The sequence below is a fragment of the Lissotriton vulgaris genome, chromosome 10, assembly GCF_964263255.1.
Source record: "Lissotriton vulgaris chromosome 10, aLisVul1.2, whole genome shotgun sequence".
Classification (NCBI taxonomy): domain Eukaryota; kingdom Metazoa; phylum Chordata; class Amphibia; order Caudata; family Salamandridae; genus Lissotriton; species Lissotriton vulgaris.
In genome coordinates, this window is record NC_141698.1 from 105,756,213 (window position 1) to 105,775,595 (window position 19,383).

General features: G+C 43.9%; 1 protein-coding gene across 2 annotated transcripts in view; it reads right to left on the minus strand.

The window, feature by feature from the left end:
• Window positions 1-19,383, minus strand: part of MAD1L1 (mitotic arrest deficient 1 like 1) — a 2,106,297-nt gene that overhangs the window by 2,063,174 nt on the left and 23,740 nt on the right. For both annotated transcript variants that reach the window (XM_086940612.1, XM_086940613.1), the window contains exons 2-3: window positions 13,857-14,039; window positions 7,964-8,104 (exon numbers count right to left, since the gene is read on the minus strand). In XM_086940612.1, the coding sequence (XP_086796738.1) occupies window positions 7,964-8,104; window positions 13,857-14,009 (294 nt within the window). In that variant the 5' untranslated portion in view covers window positions 14,010-14,039. The remainder of the gene's footprint in view (window positions 1-7,963; window positions 8,105-13,856; window positions 14,040-19,383) is intronic.

Consider the following 19,383-nt stretch of genomic DNA (forward strand, 5'->3'; position numbering starts at 1 on the left):
TCTGGAATAATAACCTCAGAACAAAATTGGGTACTATACCCTCAACAACAATCAATAAATAATAAACATTGATGAAAGAAAAGGGTACTATACCCAGTATTAAGAACACTATATAACTGTTACCATAGTGCTATGATTTAAAAGCATGCAAAGTCTTTCTTTCTTTTAATTTATTTTGTCAGTGAAATGTAATGAAACTACAGATCCCATAATGCCTCATAAATGGCTAACTATGGGCTAGTATATATAGAAACATAGTAGATGGACTAACCAACCGTGAGCAAGGCCGAGTGAGGCCGAAACGCGTTGGTGGGGTGAAGTCTTGAAATAAATAAGGCTGAAAAAAGATATCCTGATTGTGCCGCCTCTTGTTTCGAAAAAAAAAAAATATATATATATATATATATATATATATATATATATATATATATATATATATATATATATATATATATATATATATATATATATATATATATATATATATATATATATATATATATACACACACACATATATATGAAAAGTTGTGAGGGTGATCTCCACATAAGATTGGTTAAGTTTTCCCAGGATTAATATCCGTATTTTTCAGCTTTTGATATGAAGGACAAAAACATCTCGGTTTGCAGCAAAGTTTCTTTATTTTAATTCATGAGATAAGGACAGCCGACACGTGTTTCGCCCCCTCTAGGCGAATTGCGCCGGGGCTTTCTCAAGGCTAAATTAGTTAATTCACGTTGAAGAAATCCTTTTTCAAGATTTATACATAGTCCGTGATACAAAAATATAATTCTTCAGTAATAAAAGCATTTCTTTTTGGGCTAATGCCTACAATCCTAGAAGCCTCCCGGCAGGGCGATTCCTGGGTCAGGTCCTTTGCGCCCCGGCGCAATTCGCCAAGAGGGGGCGAAACACGTGCCGGCTGTCCTTATCTCATGAATTAAAATAAAGAAACTTTGCTGCAAACCGAGATGTTTTTGTCCTTCATATCAAAAGCTGAAAAATACGGATATTAATCCTGGGAAAACTTAACCAATCTTATGTGGAGATCACACTCACAACTTTTCAGAACTGTTTCCCTAACCCTGAAGCCCAAGAGGTCCAGAGCTTCGAGTGTGTCTCCATCCACCGAATAACTACGCTTATTCAAGTGTTGTCTAAAGCCTTGAAATCCTTGGGCCTTCGCTACCTCATCCACACACATATATATATATTTTTTTCTTTTTACGGAGTTTGATATAGTACAAACTTGACCCAAAGGTATTGGGTATTAGAACGCTTTTCACGTGCACCAGTTGCGTTACATGATGACATTCATATTTCTTTTTTGTTAGGCGCGACCGACTGGTTAGTGACAGCTGCTCTAGAATGACGAAGCTGCAGGTGGTATCGGACAAAGGGTTCACAAGGCTAGATACCTTTCCAAAAAGGAGATGCTGAACTGGATTTGTTGCTGCAGAGCAGAACATATCAGGAGCTACCACAAAGTCAGGCCAACAAGCAATGCATCTCGAGTGGATCAGCGAGCCGGTTAAGTCCCTGGTCTCCTGTGGGTTCTCAGGCCACTTTTTGGTGGAAAGTTTTCTGCATCCCAAGTTTGATATTGGTGGTTTGGGCACCTTTAGCAACACTCTGAAGAGTCCAAGACTGGCGGTGAGGGCAAGAGTCACTTAAGCCAGGGTCCAGGTGCAGGTTCAAGGTTGGAGGTTCAAGGTTGGAGCTTTTTGCGTTCCAGTAGCTCAGAACGAGAGGCCCGCCAACTAGCCCTGGAGTCACGGATCGTCCTGGGATCAAGCAATAAGGCAGGCCTCAAGCAGCATGGCAGGCCTTGGTAGCAGAAAGGCCGCACTTTGTGGTCAGCAGGGCAGTCCTCTGAAGTACATGGCAGTACTTCTGGGGTCCTCTGCAGCTCCAGACGTGAACAGGAGAGTTGGTATAAGGGTCCAGTATTTATTACCCAGGGCCAGCCTGTTGAGGTGTGAGAAACTTCTAGGCCCTTCTACATCTAGTTTCTGGAAATGTAAACCCTTGCCACTCCCAGGCTCCATGAGGTCTGAAATCTAAGTGGGGCCGGGAACAGGTCCACTCCACTCCACACATCCTGGCCTGATGGCCTATCCTGTCCATAGGTAGTCTCCCTTTGTCTTACTGTCAAGAAGGAAGACAGAGGTGATCACATGTTAAACACAGTCTTGTGACCCAGGACATAGGCTCCAAATGATCACGCCAGGAAAATGCCATATTTCTCAAAGTAATATAATCTACAATGTAAGGAATTGTGTGTCCATTGTGATTTCTTATAAAAGAGTGTTGCACTTTATGTAACATGGTTCACTTACGTCACTTATTCTATGTTGTTTACTTTGGGATTCATATATGTGACAATATGAATTTTTTTTCAAAAACATAAAATGGTAAATATATAAGTGTATATGGAGTAAGATTTTTCGTGTGGTTTGTTTGACTCGCATTCAATGTTAAAATAATTGCCCAACACTGTTTATGTTAAACAAGTTACTACGCTACATTCTTGTGGTATTAATTCCTATTTATACTAAGAAACTGTATTATCCAACAGAACACATTGTAAAATATATTGCATATATTCAGGTTCTGAGCGACACTGGATTACCCAGTTATTTTTAATAATCTTTCTAAAAGGGGCTTTTTTTGGATTGCAGCTAAAAATCTGACTTTACAAATAAGGTGGGCTTTAGATTAAAATTCTTTTGAGGCTAAGCATGATATTTCTACCAGTTTCCAAACAAAAGCTAACACTTATTAACTGCAATAAGATCGCCCAATGTTATCCTATTGGAGAGGTAGGCCTCAACAGTGAAAATGGAACGTGGAGTGGTGTGGCTCACTGGTTAGAGGCGGCAGACCCGGAAGCAGAGAACGGCCAGGGACCAGGGTTCAATTCCAGACGCGGCAGGGTCGTGGACCAGGGACAGCGGACTCGATACTTCTCGCCTCGGTGCCTACTCTAACCAGGGATCACACTCGGCAACTCTGGGCATTAGCTTGCCTCATCTCTACAACGGCCCCCCCACATTCGCCATGGATGCCTGGTTTCACCTTGGAGATACCCAGTAGGGACCATCTCACAGGGATAGCCAGGACGGTTCCCCAGCGGTCTACAGCGCCACGACGCCTCAAAGCAGCAGTGCGCTTTACAAGAAAACATACATTAGGCGTTTTTCACTACCAGGACATGTAAAACTTAGAAGTACAACTTTTTAACTACAATGCACCCTGCCCTATGGACTGTTTAGGGTAGGGGTGTCCAAACCGGTCCTGGAGGGACGGATCCATGCCAGATTATTAAAATAACTACATGTATCTCAATGGGGATATCCAAAAAATCTGGCATGGGATCCGGCCCTCCAGGACCGGTTTGGAGACCCCTGGTTTAGGGCCTACCCTAAGGATGATATATGTGTTTAAAAGTAGCTAGGTTCAGGCCTAGCTACATTTTTATTTCTGGGTCGAATTGGCAGTTTAAAACACACAGGCTGCAATGGTAGTCCTAAAACAGGATTTGAAGGGCTTATGTGAGTAGAACAATTGATGCAGGCTCACCAGCAATATTTAATTTACAGGTCCTGGGTACATGTTGTACCACTTTACTAGGGATTTACAAGTAAATTGAATGTGTCTATTGGGTGTAAGTTAAGAAATGAGCACAATCACTTTAGCACTAGTTCGCAGTGTGCACAGAGTCCTAAGGCTACAACAAGCATTGGAAATGCAATAGGTCTCGCAGCATTAGAGTTAGTGCTTTTAGAATTGTTTATGGTTTTTTTGTTGTAAATCTTTAGCATTTTTGTTTCCTGTAGCCAATGCTAAAGAATTACAAATCAAAAAAGCCATAAACAATTGTAAAAGCTCTAACTAAAAATCCTCCGAGACCTATTGCACTGTGTGAGGGTGAGGGGGAGTGAGGGTGAGTGAGGTGTTGAGGGTGAGTGAGGTGTTGAGGGTGAGTGAGAGTGAGTGAGGGTGAGGGTGAGTGAGGTGTTGAGGGTGAGTGAGAGTGAGTGAGGGTGAGGGTGAGTGAGGTGTTGAGGGTGAGTGAGAGTGAGTGAGGGTGAGGGTGAGTGAGGTGTTGAGGGTGAGTGAGAGTGAGTGAGGGTGAGGAGTTGAGGGTGAGTGAGGGTGAGGGTGAGTTAGGGTGGGTGGGTGAGGGTGAGGAGTTGAGGGTGAGTGAGGGTGAGGGTGAGTTAGGGTGGGTGGGTGAGGGTGAGGAGTTGAGGGTGAGTGAGGATGAGTGAGGGTGAGTGAGGGGTTGAGGGTGAGGGGTTGAGGGTGAGGGGTTGAGGGTGAGGGGTTGAGGGTGAGGGGTTGAGGGTGAGGGGTTGAGGGTGAGGGGTTGAGGGTGAGCGGTTGAGGGTGAGCGGTTGAGGGTGAGGGGTTGAGGGTGAGGGGTTGAGGGTGAGGGGTTGAGGGTGAGGGGTTGAGGGTGAGGGGTTGAGGGTGAGGGGTTGAGGGTGAGGGGTTGAGGGTGAGGGGTTGAGGGTGAGGGGTTGAGGGTGAGGGGTTGAGGGTGAGGGGTTGAGGGTGAGGGGTTGAGGGTGAGGGGTTGAGGGTGAGGGGTTGAGGGTGAGGGGTTGAGGGTGAGGGGTTGAGGGTGAGGGGTTGAGGGTGAGGGGTTGAGGGTGAGGGGTTGAGGGTGAGGGGTTGAGGGTGAGGGGTTGAGGGTGAGGGGTTGAGGGTGAGGGGTTGAGGGTGAGGGGTTGAGGGTGAGGGGTTGAGGGTGAGGGGTTGAGGGTGAGGGGTTGAGGGTGAGGGGTTGAGGGTGAGGGGTTGAGGGTGAGGGGTTGAGGGTGAGGGGTTGAGGGTGAGGGGTTGAGGGTGAGGGGTTGAGGGTGAGGGGTTGAGGGTGAGGGGTTGAGGGTGAGGGGTTGAGGGTGAGGGGTTGAGGGTGAGGGGTTGAGGGTGAGGGGTTGAGGGTGAGGGGTTGAGGGTGAGGGGTTGAGGGTGAGGGGTTGAGGGTGAGGGGTTGAGGGTGAGGGGTTGAGGGTGAGGGGTTGAGGGTGAGGGGTTGAGGGTGAGGGGTTGAGGGTGAGGGGTTGAGGGTGAGGGGTTGAGGGTGAGGGGTTGAGGGTGAGGGGTTGAGGGTGAGGGGTTGAGGGTGAGGGGTTGAGGGTGAGGGGTTGAGGGTGAGGGGTTGAGGGTGAGGGGTTGAGGGTGAGGGGTTGAGGGTGAGGGGTTGAGGGTGAGGGGTTGAGGGTGAGGGGTTGAGGGTGAGGGGTTGAGGGTGAGGGGTTGAGGGTGAGTGAGTGAGGGTGAGGGGTTGAGGGTGAGGAGTTGAGGGTGAGTGAGGGTGAGGTGTTGAGGGTGAGGGGTTGAAGGTGAGGGGGTTGAAGGTGAGGGGGTTGAGGGTGAGGGGTTGAGGGTGAGGGCGAGTGAGGGTGAGGGGTTGAGGGGTTGAGGGTGAGGCATTGAGCGTGAGTGAGTGAGGGTGAGGTGTTGAGGGTGAGGCGTTGAGGGTGAGTGATGTTGATAGTTGTTGAGTGACGATGATTGAGAGTGAGTGTGAGTGAGGTGTTGAGTGTGAGTGAGGTGTTGAGTGTGAGTGAGGTGTTGAGGGTGAGTGAGGTGTTGAGGGTGAGTGAGGTGTTGAGGGTGAGTGAGAGGTTGAGGGTGAGTGAGAGGTTGAGGGTGAGTGAGAGGTTGAGGGTGAGTGAGAGGTTGAGGGTGAGTGAGAGGTTGAGGGTGAGTGAGAGTGAGGGTGAGTGTGAGTTAGGCTGAGGTGTTGAGGGTGGGTGAGGGTGAGGGGTTGAGGGTGATTGAGGATGAGTGAGGGTGAGTGAGGGGTTGAGGGTGAGTGAGGGTGAGTGAGGGTGAGTGAGAGTGGTTGTAAACCGTCTCTGTCTTGCAAGTTGGAAGTTGGTAGAGAATGGTGGTAACTGAGCAGGTTGATTGCAGGAGAAGGTGACGTTTTGGGGACTTTAAACTAGGATAAACCGAGAAATGGTGTAATAAAAAGGTGAAAAATAAATGTCCACTTTGATGCAGCAAAATTCCTGGGGGTCTGCGAGAGCGCAATCCCATACTCGGTGTTCCACCTGTTTAAAATGTTGCGGTCCTCCGATACTACATTTCAAGCAACGAGTCTGACGCTTTAGAAACTAGTTAAAAAGAACGCCGAGGAACGGAAACGTGATGCCCCAGTGTCACACAGCCATTTATTTCTCCTCAAGTGCCTCTTGCTGACACGACCACCTGTACTGTTTCCGTGGCTCTTTGGGAGTAAGTAAAGCACCCTCTACCAAGGGACGGTTGATCTCGATGTGTCTCTACACCCTCCAAACACGAAGACTACTGAACACGTTACAAATGTAAAGTCTCGGCGCACTCTGAAAAACAGCGGCCCTCAGAGATTACAACAGTCATATCCGGGTCGGCTAGCGCTGTCATGAACGCTTCCGTCACTTCCGGGACGGGCTTTTCGGTTTTTGGAGCAATCGCAAGCTTTGCTGGGCGGAACAGGCAGTCAGCCCCGCCTAGTGTCCACCCTTAAAGTGTCAGTTTGTAATCCCTACTGTTCTGATAGGCTTGCCAAGCCCCCAGCTCATTAAATACTTTTAGAATTGAAAGCATAGCCGATCAGAATCGGATTGTGAGACCCTCCTCCGCTAGCATACGAGAGGTAAGCGTAGTAGGGTGATGATCACACCGCCTTTTTCGGGGGAGTTGGCAATCAATACGGTACTTCGGCACTCTGATCAAAATCAGTTACGATTGATACGAGAGGGATGTATTAGCTAGATACTAGGGCATATGACTCACCTGTGACGTTTACCTATGTTACTTGTTCCTCCATTTTCTTTTCACATACGCACTTCCTTCTGTGTATTCTGGAGGCCCAAAAGAAAGCCGTGGAGTGGAGAGCGGGCGGGCAGAGAGAGTGAGGGGGCGGAGCGGGGTGTGGGAGGAGTGCGGGAACAGACGGGTGGGATCCTAGGACAACAAGTGAACGGGGTAGCTGGTTAGTATTTTAGAAAGGGTATATGCTGGATCTGTGTCACACGGCGGGTAAAATAAACAAAAAAAAAGAAGCCGGAGGGAAGAGAGGGGAGGGGGGAGGAGAAATGCGACACGGCGGGAAGGGGAGGGGGCGGAGAGGGGAGAGGTGCGAGTAAAATAAACAAAAAAAAAGAAGCCGGAGGGAAGAGAGGGGAGGGGGGAGGAGAAATGCGACACGGCGGGAAGGGGAGGGGGCGGAACGGGGGCGGAGAGGGGAGAGAGAGTAGGCAAGGCGACACGGCGGGAGGGGGCGGAGCGGGTAAACAAAGACGGACATGCACGCGCCCGTGACTTTTAAGGTCAATGCGCATGCGCATAAGCTTAATGCGCATGCGCATTGACCTTAAAAGTCACGGGCACTGCAAGGAATCGCCACGATTCCTTGCAGTGTTGCCAAAGAGTGGATAACTCGCAATACTCTCGCCTTGCTCGATGCGCATGCGCATCGACAGGCGAGACCTAAAAACAGATTTCAGTAAACAGGAGAAGCAAAAGGTTTGGGTGATTGGCACCCCAAGAACTGGCATGTCTATCATTCGGCATCGCTTTTAAATTGAAAACCTAAAAGGCAATTCTCATGTATTATAACTATGTTAGGGTACAACAACATTAGACGTTTATTTTCTACAGCCTACATATTCAATTCACCCACCTTGTCTATACCCAGTTTTATTCTTGAAAATAAATATTTTTATAATGGATAGATTATATATATATATATATATATGACGTGTATGCATTTTCGAAATAAACCTAATCATTGCAGGTTATCAAAAATACAATATCCCAGTGGGAAAAAATATAGCAGTGATATAGAAATGGGGGGGGGGGGGGTAGGGGAAGACGACGACGTACTACGGCAGTCATACTCTTATCCATTCTTTTGTATAATTTCAAAGACAGTATTTTGAGTAGACAAGATCATATCTACCTCGTAATTCCTAGCACTGGTAGTGGCAGCCTTTTCCAGCTCAATTCGAGCCCGTTTGTGACTGTGCTCCATCTGCAACTTTTCTCTTTCGATCTGCAGGAGGTTAGACTTGGAACGGATCTGTTCAGCTTGCTCTTCAAGCTAGACCAGTGGGAAAAACACACAATTAAAAAAACAGGAGCATTTGAATCCACTTGTACAACATAGGTAACTGAAAAGCTCACCTTCACAAAAGATTTATATGGCTACCCAACTCATTAGTACTCATTTTATGAACCTTAGGAGGAAAAAGGGCTGGTTGGACCCACAGCAAATCAGACTTGGGACCAGATCCCTAAAGTCAATGCATTAGTCCACTAAGCTATCAGACACAAGAAACTCATTATCTTTCATTCACAATTCCACAACCAATACTAAACATCACCTGACACTCAAACATTTCTTGGAGACACCAGGACAAAAGAGTCATATCGTACTTCATGCTCATCATGGCACTTCACTGTCTGCCACTGAGCTTCTTTTGAGCCATGCTAACTTGTAGCACTGCTTGGAAGTCCCACGTAACCTATTTTTAATGTATTACCCACCGCAAAGCCTCAACTTCGATGTAGTTCACTCTTTTGCTTAATAGCCAGGTCCAAGCTGTAAACACCACATATATGCTAAGTGCAAACACATATTAAGTCAGATTGATACACTCCATACAAATAATGAGACCTAAACTGTAGAAGGGTTGAGTTTACCAGTACACCAAGCAGAATATCCCTCGTTAGAAAGACCAGGAAATATCCAATAGGGAGACAGTCACATCTCCCCAAATTCTCTATAGGCTCAAACTGTAGATCTTTCATTTGCAACAGGGGGTTTCAGAATGCTAGGCTTTGTAATACTTGTGGATATTTGAGCACCTGGCCATCAGCAAACTGTCAAGATGTCAAGACTGTCATTTCTTCTCAATATATCTTTGCGTGGTTACCTTTTGCTCATCACTGTGTAAATGCATATACTGATAAAATAAATTAGTTATCTCTATCAGAATTTTTCTGCAGGATAAATAGTGTAGCTGTATCTTTTGGGGGTTGTTTGAGTCATCAGCTGCCTTTGCAAATAGTTCTGAGATTTCCATTACAAACGGGTGGCTGAATTACTTTATGGGGACATGCTGTTTGTTAGTAAAGTGAAGCAATGAGCATTTGTCAGCCAAATATACCCATCTTCGAGAGTTGGGAGTTTTAGGTTGAAGACTGCAGGAGTTTAACAAGGCTGTTTACGTATCTTCTTGAAACTATCAAAATCCCAATTGACTTCAGCTTACAGCAATTCTCTTTCTTGGGTTTAATGGTGGAATGGAAACATAAGGAGAGAAATGAAAGGGTAGATTAATATTAAAAGTAAAAATCGCAACAGGTTGTTTGGACTGTCCTCGTATCTGTGGAGTCACTACTGCGTCTATTAACCCCTTCCATGCTCATGACAAGGCCAGCTCGTCATGAGGCACGGTTGAGCTGTGCTTATGACAAGCTGACTTTGTCATGAAACTATAGTATTCAAGCATTTTCAGCACAGGAGGGGAAAACCCCCTAGCCGCCAAGGTGTTAAACACAAATAGCACAATGTACAGTTATTGTGTGGGTGTGGTCTTATGAACGCCGATCAGGAGTACCACACTGTGTAATAACGCTCTAACAGCATCAGTTACCCCTCCCCAATACGTGCAGCAAAACTCAGAAAAACCTGTCTTCCCATGCAATTTCACAAGGGGGGGGGGGTCAATAGGGTGCCACATTTACACATATCCTGCAAACACAAATTGCACCCAGGATGGGGTCCTAAATGCAAGAGCAATATTGAATCGTATTAAGAGGGAGTGAGCTCAATTGAGAAAACACAAAAAATGCATCTACACTTGGGGCATCATTGTGAGTTTTCCTATAATCCAAATTCATCATTACCTGAAGAGTGCAATCGGATGTGGACAAAATTACCATCACCTATTAAAATGTCTAAACAATTTGAATGCGTAGGCAGTACTATGAGGGCTACACTTCATCGATGTAGTTACTTAAAGCAGAGCTCAGAAGGTAATAATAACACATGAGGAACAAATTAAATCTAATTAGCAAGCTTGTATTGCTATTTATTGACAAGAGTGTTTGCCTGTATCACAATTCACAAATAAGCCTGCAATACTAGTTTAATCTGGTGTACAGGCGGAGAGTTCAGTATTAAAGACACTGGGGATATCCAATATATTTGTCATTACTATGAAAGGTCATTTTAGGCGATGATTACATTTGCTTCCACCAGTCTCCTGATTTCAGGAAACAACTAGGATTGTACATTGGAATCGATACAAAGAGGTTAGCATAACCTCAATATTAGAAATGGGGGTCTCTAGTTGGCAATAGTTTGCACCGTTGTCCAAGTAGGGACCCTTCTTCCTATTCAGGGTAAGGGAGATACACTTCTAAAATAACCCCTACTCACCCCCTTGGTAGCCTGGCACGAGCAGACAGGCTTGTCTAAGAAGCAGTGTGTTAAGCATTTGTGCACACATACAGTAATACAGTGAAAACACTACAAATGGGCACCACACCAGTTAAGAAAAATTAACAATCTTTACCTAAACCAAAACAAGACCAAAACGACAAAAATCCACAATAAAGTACTAAAGATATGATTCTTAAAAAAGGTAGAAACAGTTTTGATGTAAATGCCAATAAAAACACAGTTAAACCTAAAATAGCTTGTGTGGATTGAAGTCAGTATTAGCATTTTACTCTTAGGAGATCCTTCAAGAAAGGTTGATTCACCGTCACAAATATGGATATATACTATATGGTAGCACAGACTCAATACTCAGACCACAAGCAGGATGACACTTGTGACTCTGCACCACAGAATCTACTGATTAAGGCTATGTAGGTATTTGACCATTTATTAGTACGGTCTTCATTACATTCAGAGTTCAAAGGTTTACGCTATGTTTAATGGAGACATAAGTAATACCTGAATCATAGAGATGTGTGACAAAGAGGAAATAATGCTCTCACCCCATAAAAAAAAACACGTTGATGCGAGCCACTGACTGAGGGATGGTGACAGCAAAGCAATTAGTGTTTGTGACAGCATCCGATGGCAGATTTGCTGGGAGGATTCAGATTGATCAGTCCCACTGAGGTCTCATCCAGCTAGTTATGATAGAGATCCACATTCACTAATTTAAGGGTAAGAGTATTCCACTTGCTGCGAGGATCGGATATGGATGGTAGGTTCGCCCCAGTGTAATAATATATTGGGCAAGCTTCCCTATAATCTTGATGAGAACGGATATGGACTATGACAGGATAGAATACAAGACTAGGTCTACCACAAGATCAGCTGAACACTAAAATGAAATGTTGTCCACCCCAGGTTAATGGCATGGAGGAGAGTTTGAGGTTTGTGAGGAAGAGGTTTTACAAAACAGATTTTAAAGAGTAGGAGTTTACATCCGCTGAAGATGATGGGGATGACAGTTGTCCAGTATCTTGTAAGATGCTTCAATTTAAGACCTAATTATCTGAAACGCAAGTAACACTGACAAGATGTGAAATTTAACAATTTTAAAACTTAAACTAAGATGGACTAATTGCAGGGAAACCCTAACAAAGTGTGAAGTTTGAAAAGCTTTACATGAAAATATGCTTAACCAGTGAGCCTGGAAATTGTTAATTCGCTAGACACACACAACACAGAATTTGCTTTTACCCACATTCAAGAAAGTGACAGATCCCACGTAAGTGTACCACTTAGAAAGAGGTCTCACTAGTGCACCGCTTTATTGTAACTGTTTAAATGTTGAATTTTACCGCCTTACTAAATACACGCCTTATAGTTTTAGGCGCCCGAAATTTTCACAGCGAGGAACACGCACAAGCAGATCCCCTCGCTCTGTGTAAAAAAACTCTTCAAGTAAGTTCTTCTGCCCCATCCAGCTGGCATAACTAAGTAGAATTATTTACCAAAATATGATACAGGCTCTAATCATCATGTTTTATGTTTCTTTAAAATCAAGTCCAAGTAGGACCCTCTTCTAATTTACAGTGACAGAGCGCTACCTGGATCATCCAAATTGAGAGGCACTTTTGATTAATTATTATGTAAGTTCCTCCACTCCTTACTTATGTAGCTCTAATTATGTATCCTTGGTTTTAATAAAATGCCCACCTCATCTTTTGACAAACAGCTTGACATGCTGACGCTGCCTCCGAATATATCTAAGTCCTACTACAGCATTTACTCTCAACTCTATGCTTGCAAAAATATGGACAAAGTCATAAACTTTTGTGAAATTTTATATCATCATCATATTCTCTCTAGAAAGCAACCTCCAAATCAGTTTCAGCATCAAAATATCATCCTTGCCTGCGAATGCCTTGGCAAGGTAACTAAAATAAATTAATCATTAAATGTTTGCAATGATCTTAGTAAATGCATGCATCCGAATATGCGTCCATGTACAGCCACAACTTAGCCTTGGTTGTATATATGATATAAATGCTACACTCCTAGGTGAAGAAATTATACCCCGTCACCTTTGATAATTCATCTTCAATGCGCATGTGATGAAACACAAACATGTGCATGTTATTTTATCACTCCCGGGGAGCACTATTAAATACAAGCCTAAACAAATAAATATGTAGGTTAAAAACGTGTAACTAAAATACCAACTCTTACAGTTTCAGGAAGCTCATCAGTCCTGATGATGATCTAAAGCAATATAGATCGAAACGCCGTCGACATAACCAAGGATTTTTTACTCATTCTATTGTATATAATTGTTTTTTAACCTTGTTGTTGTTGTGTGACAGTTCGTTCACTTTGTTCACTTTTGTCACGTCCTGCACCGTATCACTCACCTGAGCACCTGAAATACAGTATAAATATTTATGTATATAAAAAAGAAAAGATTAAAGTAATTTTTCTACCTACACCTACAGTCTCTGCTCCCCAGCGTTTATTAAATACTCGCTTCATATACCTTTTTCTCCAGGACCTAATCAGGCCAAAAACTGAACCATTGTGACTTAAAAAACACCCCAGGTTAATGGCATGGAGGAGAGTTTGAGGTTTGTGAGGAAGAGGTTTTACAAAACAGATTTTAAAGAGTAGGAGTTTACATCCGCTGAAGATGATGGGGATGACAGTTGTCCAGTATCTTGTAAGATGCTTCAATTTAAGACCTAATTATCTGAAACGCAAATAACACTGACAAGATGTGAAATTTAACAATTTTAAAACTTAAACTAAGATGGACTAATTGCAGGGAAACCCTAACAAAGTGTGAAGTTTGAAAAGCTTTACATGAAAATATGCTTAACCAGTGAGCCTGGAAATTGTTAATTCGCTAGACACACACAACACAGAATTTGCTTTTAGTGACACTGACCGAAGATTGATCACCAAAAAATGGGGTTTACCCATTTTTAAACAGTTGTTATCTGGGTAAATGTTTAAATAAAGAAAACACCAACAGCATAGAATAGGTTCTTTCTTGAGCACAAACGTATAGGTCACACTGAAGCTCCAGACATTAGACGGTGTAACAAATGACTCCTATTTCCATACTTCAGAAGTTAGTATATCAAAAGAGAACCACACATCATGGTCTCCAAAAGAACAATATTACTCAGATTTCTATTACAATTTATAGGAGCTTTATGTAAACGGGCACCAACAACTGTGAACTCACAAATTGAAACCAGCAAAGGAGGGTAATTACATTATGAACGAAATTGCACAATTCCAGGTGATGTTCCATCCTAAATGTGGTAGGGAGAAAGCATGGCTATTGCTAACCCTTTAGACTGTAGAATAGTAAAATACATGCCTCATTAAGGCACCCCACCTGAACGCTCTGCTGAAACTGCAGCTGCAGGGACCCATGGCCGGGGTTGGAAGAGAACAGGCTAGCCGCGCTGACTTCAGACCTCTGAGACAGGAAGTTATTGAAAGAACGCAAGGTGGAGAAGACTGTGGTGTTATCATCGAGATCCTCCATAGTGGTGCGTGCTCACCCAGGTGGTCTGGCCTGAAACAGGAAAAGGTTATAGTTTATTTTAGGTTAGAACTTCAGATTAAATGCAACAAGAGATCTAGCTACACCTCATGCATTGTTCCAGATCATAGGATCCATCACAATTTCAGCATCTTTCTGGACGAGAGACGGTCATACAGACACACACGCGTACACACACTCACAGGACTAGACCAGCCAGTGTTTTTACACTGATCACCAAGTATACACCTGAATGGGGAACACCACTTGAGGTGAAAGAGCATTGCTGCAAGTTAGAATTAACTTTACCAGTCTACTCCAGTTCACCAAGGACACAATAGTATGGTCCTGGACTTCTCTGATATTTTTTCTTGAATTCAATATGGTCAACTGAATTGAACAAATACTACAACTTACAGGCCTCAACAAATCTACTCGCCCACTTGCTTTGGTGTGTCCGATTTTATTAGGGCAAGTTATATTTAGGGCCCACTCACCCCTTCTGGCGAGCTGACAAACAAGTCTTCTGTTTACTCACAAAGTGAAGTTGCATTAAAGAAGCTTTTAAATCTTCTTGTTATCTTGTCAAATGAATTCTGTTTGAGGTAGCGGTCAAAAGTCAGTTTACATGTACAATTACTTGTCTCTCTGACTGCAAAGTTCAAGGATTTTATAAAGTGAACTGTCTGAAAAACGTGCTGTACAAAAAGTGTGGAATGAAAGGCTGTATGTGATGTTTTATTCTAACATAATGAAATAGCTAAGAAGTGAACTGTAGAAACATTTCAAAACAAATGTCAGTAGTTATGAAGGTTTTTTTTTAATTATTTATCAAAAGGAGAGAGAAGAATTAGGGACCATTCCTGATCCCCTATGGTAATCTGTTTTGATCAATGAGAACTAGTCTATTAATACGTGTAGGGAGTCTCAAGAAGTATGATTGAGGATGTATGTAGAAGGAAAAGTGTTTTTCAGTTTTATAAATCCCTCACCCACCAACCTAGTTGGTGGAATACTTCATCATCGGGCCCACCCGATGACACCAAGTGTGTCCCGGGTGTGCTTCTACGCCTGTTTACAGCGGAGCAGGTATATTACTGAGTGTGCAGTGTTGGTGATGTGAGAAATGAAAGGTTTAAAAACTGTCCAGTGGTCCCAAAAGGAATTACTTTATTGTTTTAGCCTCTGGCAGTAGTAAAGCAAGGCGTTGGATGTAGGTGGAGTCGTATTTAGGGTACTCCTGCATCCAGTGGGTGGTATACATGTTTCAGCCAGGCCTTGAATTGTGAACTGGCTTTCCTCAGGACCTATGTGAATAGTGATTAAGTGAACTATGCTACAGTTTGTGACATCGAAGCAAACAATGTGTTGCACGCGCTATGGTGCATTATGTGTAAGAAGGGGTTTCCCTCTCAGGACATTACTGTACAGACAAAACATACAGGACATAACAAACATACAAAGATGCAGGTTAGCATGATATGCATTATCACGTCTAGTCATATGAGCCGTTGCGTTCAAGTGGTTACGGAACTAGCGGCGGGGTGAGGGTATTTACTGTGAAAAAACCAGTATATGCGATAAGGTGAGTGACGAAAATATTGAGGATAAAGATAGTGAGAAAGAAAGACTTGTTTTCTCACACAGCGATTTGCTGCTGGAGCCCCATGAGTATCCGGCAGGGGTACTGGCTGTTAAGGAGAAAGGAAAAAACTGGAAAAGGGATTGGCACGCTGGCCAATGGTTAAGGTCTGAAAAGGATTCTGTGGTGGTGGTATTTTCTGGAAGGAAGCCTTAGGAGTCCATCAGCAGTTCACCAGCAGCCCAGGTAAGGCCCAGGCGGGCATTTTTTAAAGTTATTACGGGTCAGATGCAGTGAATTAATACTTCTGAAACACATGGCTCAAGACAGTTTATTACGAAGCCCAGCAAGGACAGGTAAGAAAAGTGCGTGTAAACTAGCTTGGCAATATTTTGAAATTCAATATTTCTTGGAATGGACACCGCCAGTCTTTGAGTCGGGTCACCCGGCTACTGCCATGAAACTGGAGGTCAAACATCAACCTGGCTGCCTTGGTACTCTTACACACGCACAAGATCATTAGGCTGGCACTGAAGGCAGCAATTTGATTTTCGTTTTAATAGGCTGTTGCCAATCTTGACATATTACAGATTTCATTACCATTTCGAAGGCATCTGTTTGCGATCCAAGCTGGATGTGTGCACAGAGAGGGACGTTCTGCATTAAGTCGCTTCATTTCAATTACGTTGATAATAACCCTGCACCTAAATGAATAATTGCACAACTCCCAGACCAAGTGAACCCTAGCATATGTACTTCCTCTAGCCGTACTCACACTAAATATAACGAGAAAGCCCCCTGCTCCCTAGAGTCTCTCTTGCCACAGGTTTAAACTAGAAAACAGGCCGCATGAGGCCGGGCACAAAAACATGTTGAAAGGCTGACATGTCCTGCATTTTTTTGTCCCGCTGCTCACTTGAAACTTGTGTCAGATATATATCCTCATATCTTCATATCATTAGAAAAGATGTGCTGATAAGACTTCGCCCAATTTTATTTTTAAGCATTATTTCAGTCAAACCACAAATTATCTAACAAATTCAAGCTTGCATTTTTAGGTTCTGCGTTAGGCGACCGTTTGTTTTAATAAATACATATATACTGTACATACGTACAGGGAAATCAGTCAGCCCTCTTGATCCATTGGTTTGCTGTAGTGTCATTCACATTGTGCTTCTGCCCACCCACAGCTTAAAGCGCGAAGCACAGGGTCAGCTCACTTCAGCCACTGTGATTGACAACATTGTGCACTTGCACAGTGTGTGCTTCAGCACAACAAGTAGTGCATGGATTAGTGGTGCAAAATGAGCTACTCTATAAAAATATATGCCTTTTGGCTTTTGAAAAGGCTTGCTTTCATACAAATTGTGCCTTCACACACAAACTTTCACAAACAAAAAAAATCATTGGCAAAGCCAAGAGGTTAACATTAAATGCCAAACCTGCTGGCTTTGACAAAGACTATATTTTCTTTAAAGTGTGCATTGTTTTCTGGGTTCCCTGTCATGAATAGTGCAAATTAGGCTGGTCTTAAGTGTAGTTGTTGCGGTTTGTAGTTGAGAATGTATGCCCATATAGGAAGACGAGTAGTGTTTGGATTGAGCTAGATCGTTCAAATTTGTATTTATTGAGTGTGATTATGCATAGAATTTGCATCCTATAGTGTACGTGTATTAGTAAATACTGCTATATGCCATTAGGGTTCATCTGTGAACTCATTTTTAGGGCTCGGACTCCTCCCCACTGTAAAGTGGGAGGAGTTTCGAGAACTAATGTTAAAGAAGAAAAAAAAGTATCTCCTAGGGCTTTTGCCGAGACAAATTCCACACATTCCTTTGCGTGTTCTGTCATCTGGCCAGTGATTCGTGTTCGTTGTGCTGTCGTTTTAATAGGCTTGAAGTGATAGGGTAAATGTAGTTTTGTTCCGCCATTTTGGGCATATTTCGTTCGTGCTCGCGCAAAGAAGTACATTAATTATATTTAGGAGCCGTCAGGGTGCCTCCGAAAGTGAATGCAGATGGCCGGGCGCCTTCACCATTCAGCAGCGCTCAGCGCGCAGCTGCTGCATGCCAGGCCGGGAAAGGGCTTCATCAGCCTCACTCATCACCATACTTCAGACCAGAATACAAATAAATATATATGCTCACTCGTGCAGCGTGGCCAGTGCCTAGTCTGCAGGCTTCAAGCGTAAGACTGCTTTCATAGTCTCAATATTGTTCCCGTTCTAATAAATTTGACCGCGCCTCTTTCAAGTCCATGCTACATTACATTCCACGGACTACATTGATTGGTCCGTTACAGCAGATTATTATATTACGTGTATCCCATTTTGGTCCAAAAAGCTTGAATACGGTGGAAATTCGTGGCCAAACGTCCATTTGGTTGTGGAGTTTTTATTTCACGCTTTCATATTTCTAGGCTGTCCGAGTTTGTGGTGAGTCATGCTTTTGATTTCGGCAGTCCATTGTGAGCAGAGTTTGTTCGGATCTGTGAGTCATAGATTGAGCGCAAGCACCTTCTGAAAGCTTGCGAAAAGCGTCGGGCCAGCTTCCAATTCACAGCTCGGCAGGAATATTAATGTGTCCACGCTCTTAAAAGTAATGGTGTGAATGAGGCACTTATGTGCTGTCTATTTAATGCTGAATCAATGCCACATTCCCTATGATTTTATTTATTTTAGAAATTCAATGAAATCCCGGGTGGCTCGGAAAGTGCTCAAGATGATTGAAAAAAATGCTCTTTAACGTGCTATGACCAATTGGGAAGGTGGGCAGGTGTGGATGTAATTTAAGTCATAATGTGATTGGTGTGAAGGTACGGTACTTAGGTGTGATGTGATCCACACAGCGATTGGCTGCAACAAGGGGCATGCTTGGCGGTACCTTAAGGGGCCATCCGGTGAATGATGTCAAAATATGTCTCAAAGCGCAAGCTGACATCATCAGACAAAGCAGCATTCTAGAATGATTATTGTTGGTGATTGTTAGTGATGCAGGACTGACTGAGGAAGGAGAACTGTTTGTTTGTCTACACCAGGTCACCATTTTAACTGCTGTAATTGATTGGAATATGAAGGCGGACTTTTATTTTCTCCAAAACTGCTCTAATTGGGTGGAACCAGATAGATCGATTACTCGTATGAGATTTTAGGTGACAAAGTATGTGGTGATGTCATTGACCTGTTGGTACATGGTCACAGAATCAATGATAAACCTAAGGGTATTGGGTTTTTTTTGGTTTCGTAATTGAGGCCAAGACCGAACTTTGCAAAAAACACAGGCTGTGAACACATTGTGTGTGTTTTAATGTTGCACTTCGTTGTAAATCCTTGACATACCTTTTTTTGCACTTTGGCTGCAGCTTGTATAAAGAGACTCGCCATCCTAAGTGTGCAATTCATTCCTTTCTTAGTTCGTCTCACCTCCTCCCTTCTTTTCTACTCTCCCCCCACCCCTCCTATTTTCTTGCCATCGCTGGTTGCACTCTCTCCTCTCCGCTACTAGTAATACCCGATGCAGAGTGGCGGCGCAGAGTGGCGGCGCAGAGTGGCGGTGCGGAGGTGCAGAGTGGCGGCGCAGAGTGGCGGTGCAGAGTGCAGAGTGGCGGTGCAGAGTGGCGGTGCAGAGTGCAGAGTGGCGGTGCAGAGTGCAGAGTGGCGGTGCAGAGTGCAGAGTGGCGGTGCGGCGGTGCAGAGTGCAGAGTGGTGGTGCAGAGTGCAGAGTGGCGGCGCAGAGTGGCGGCGCAGAGTGGCGGCGCAGAGTGGCGGCGCAGAGTTGCGGCGTAGAGTGGCGGCGC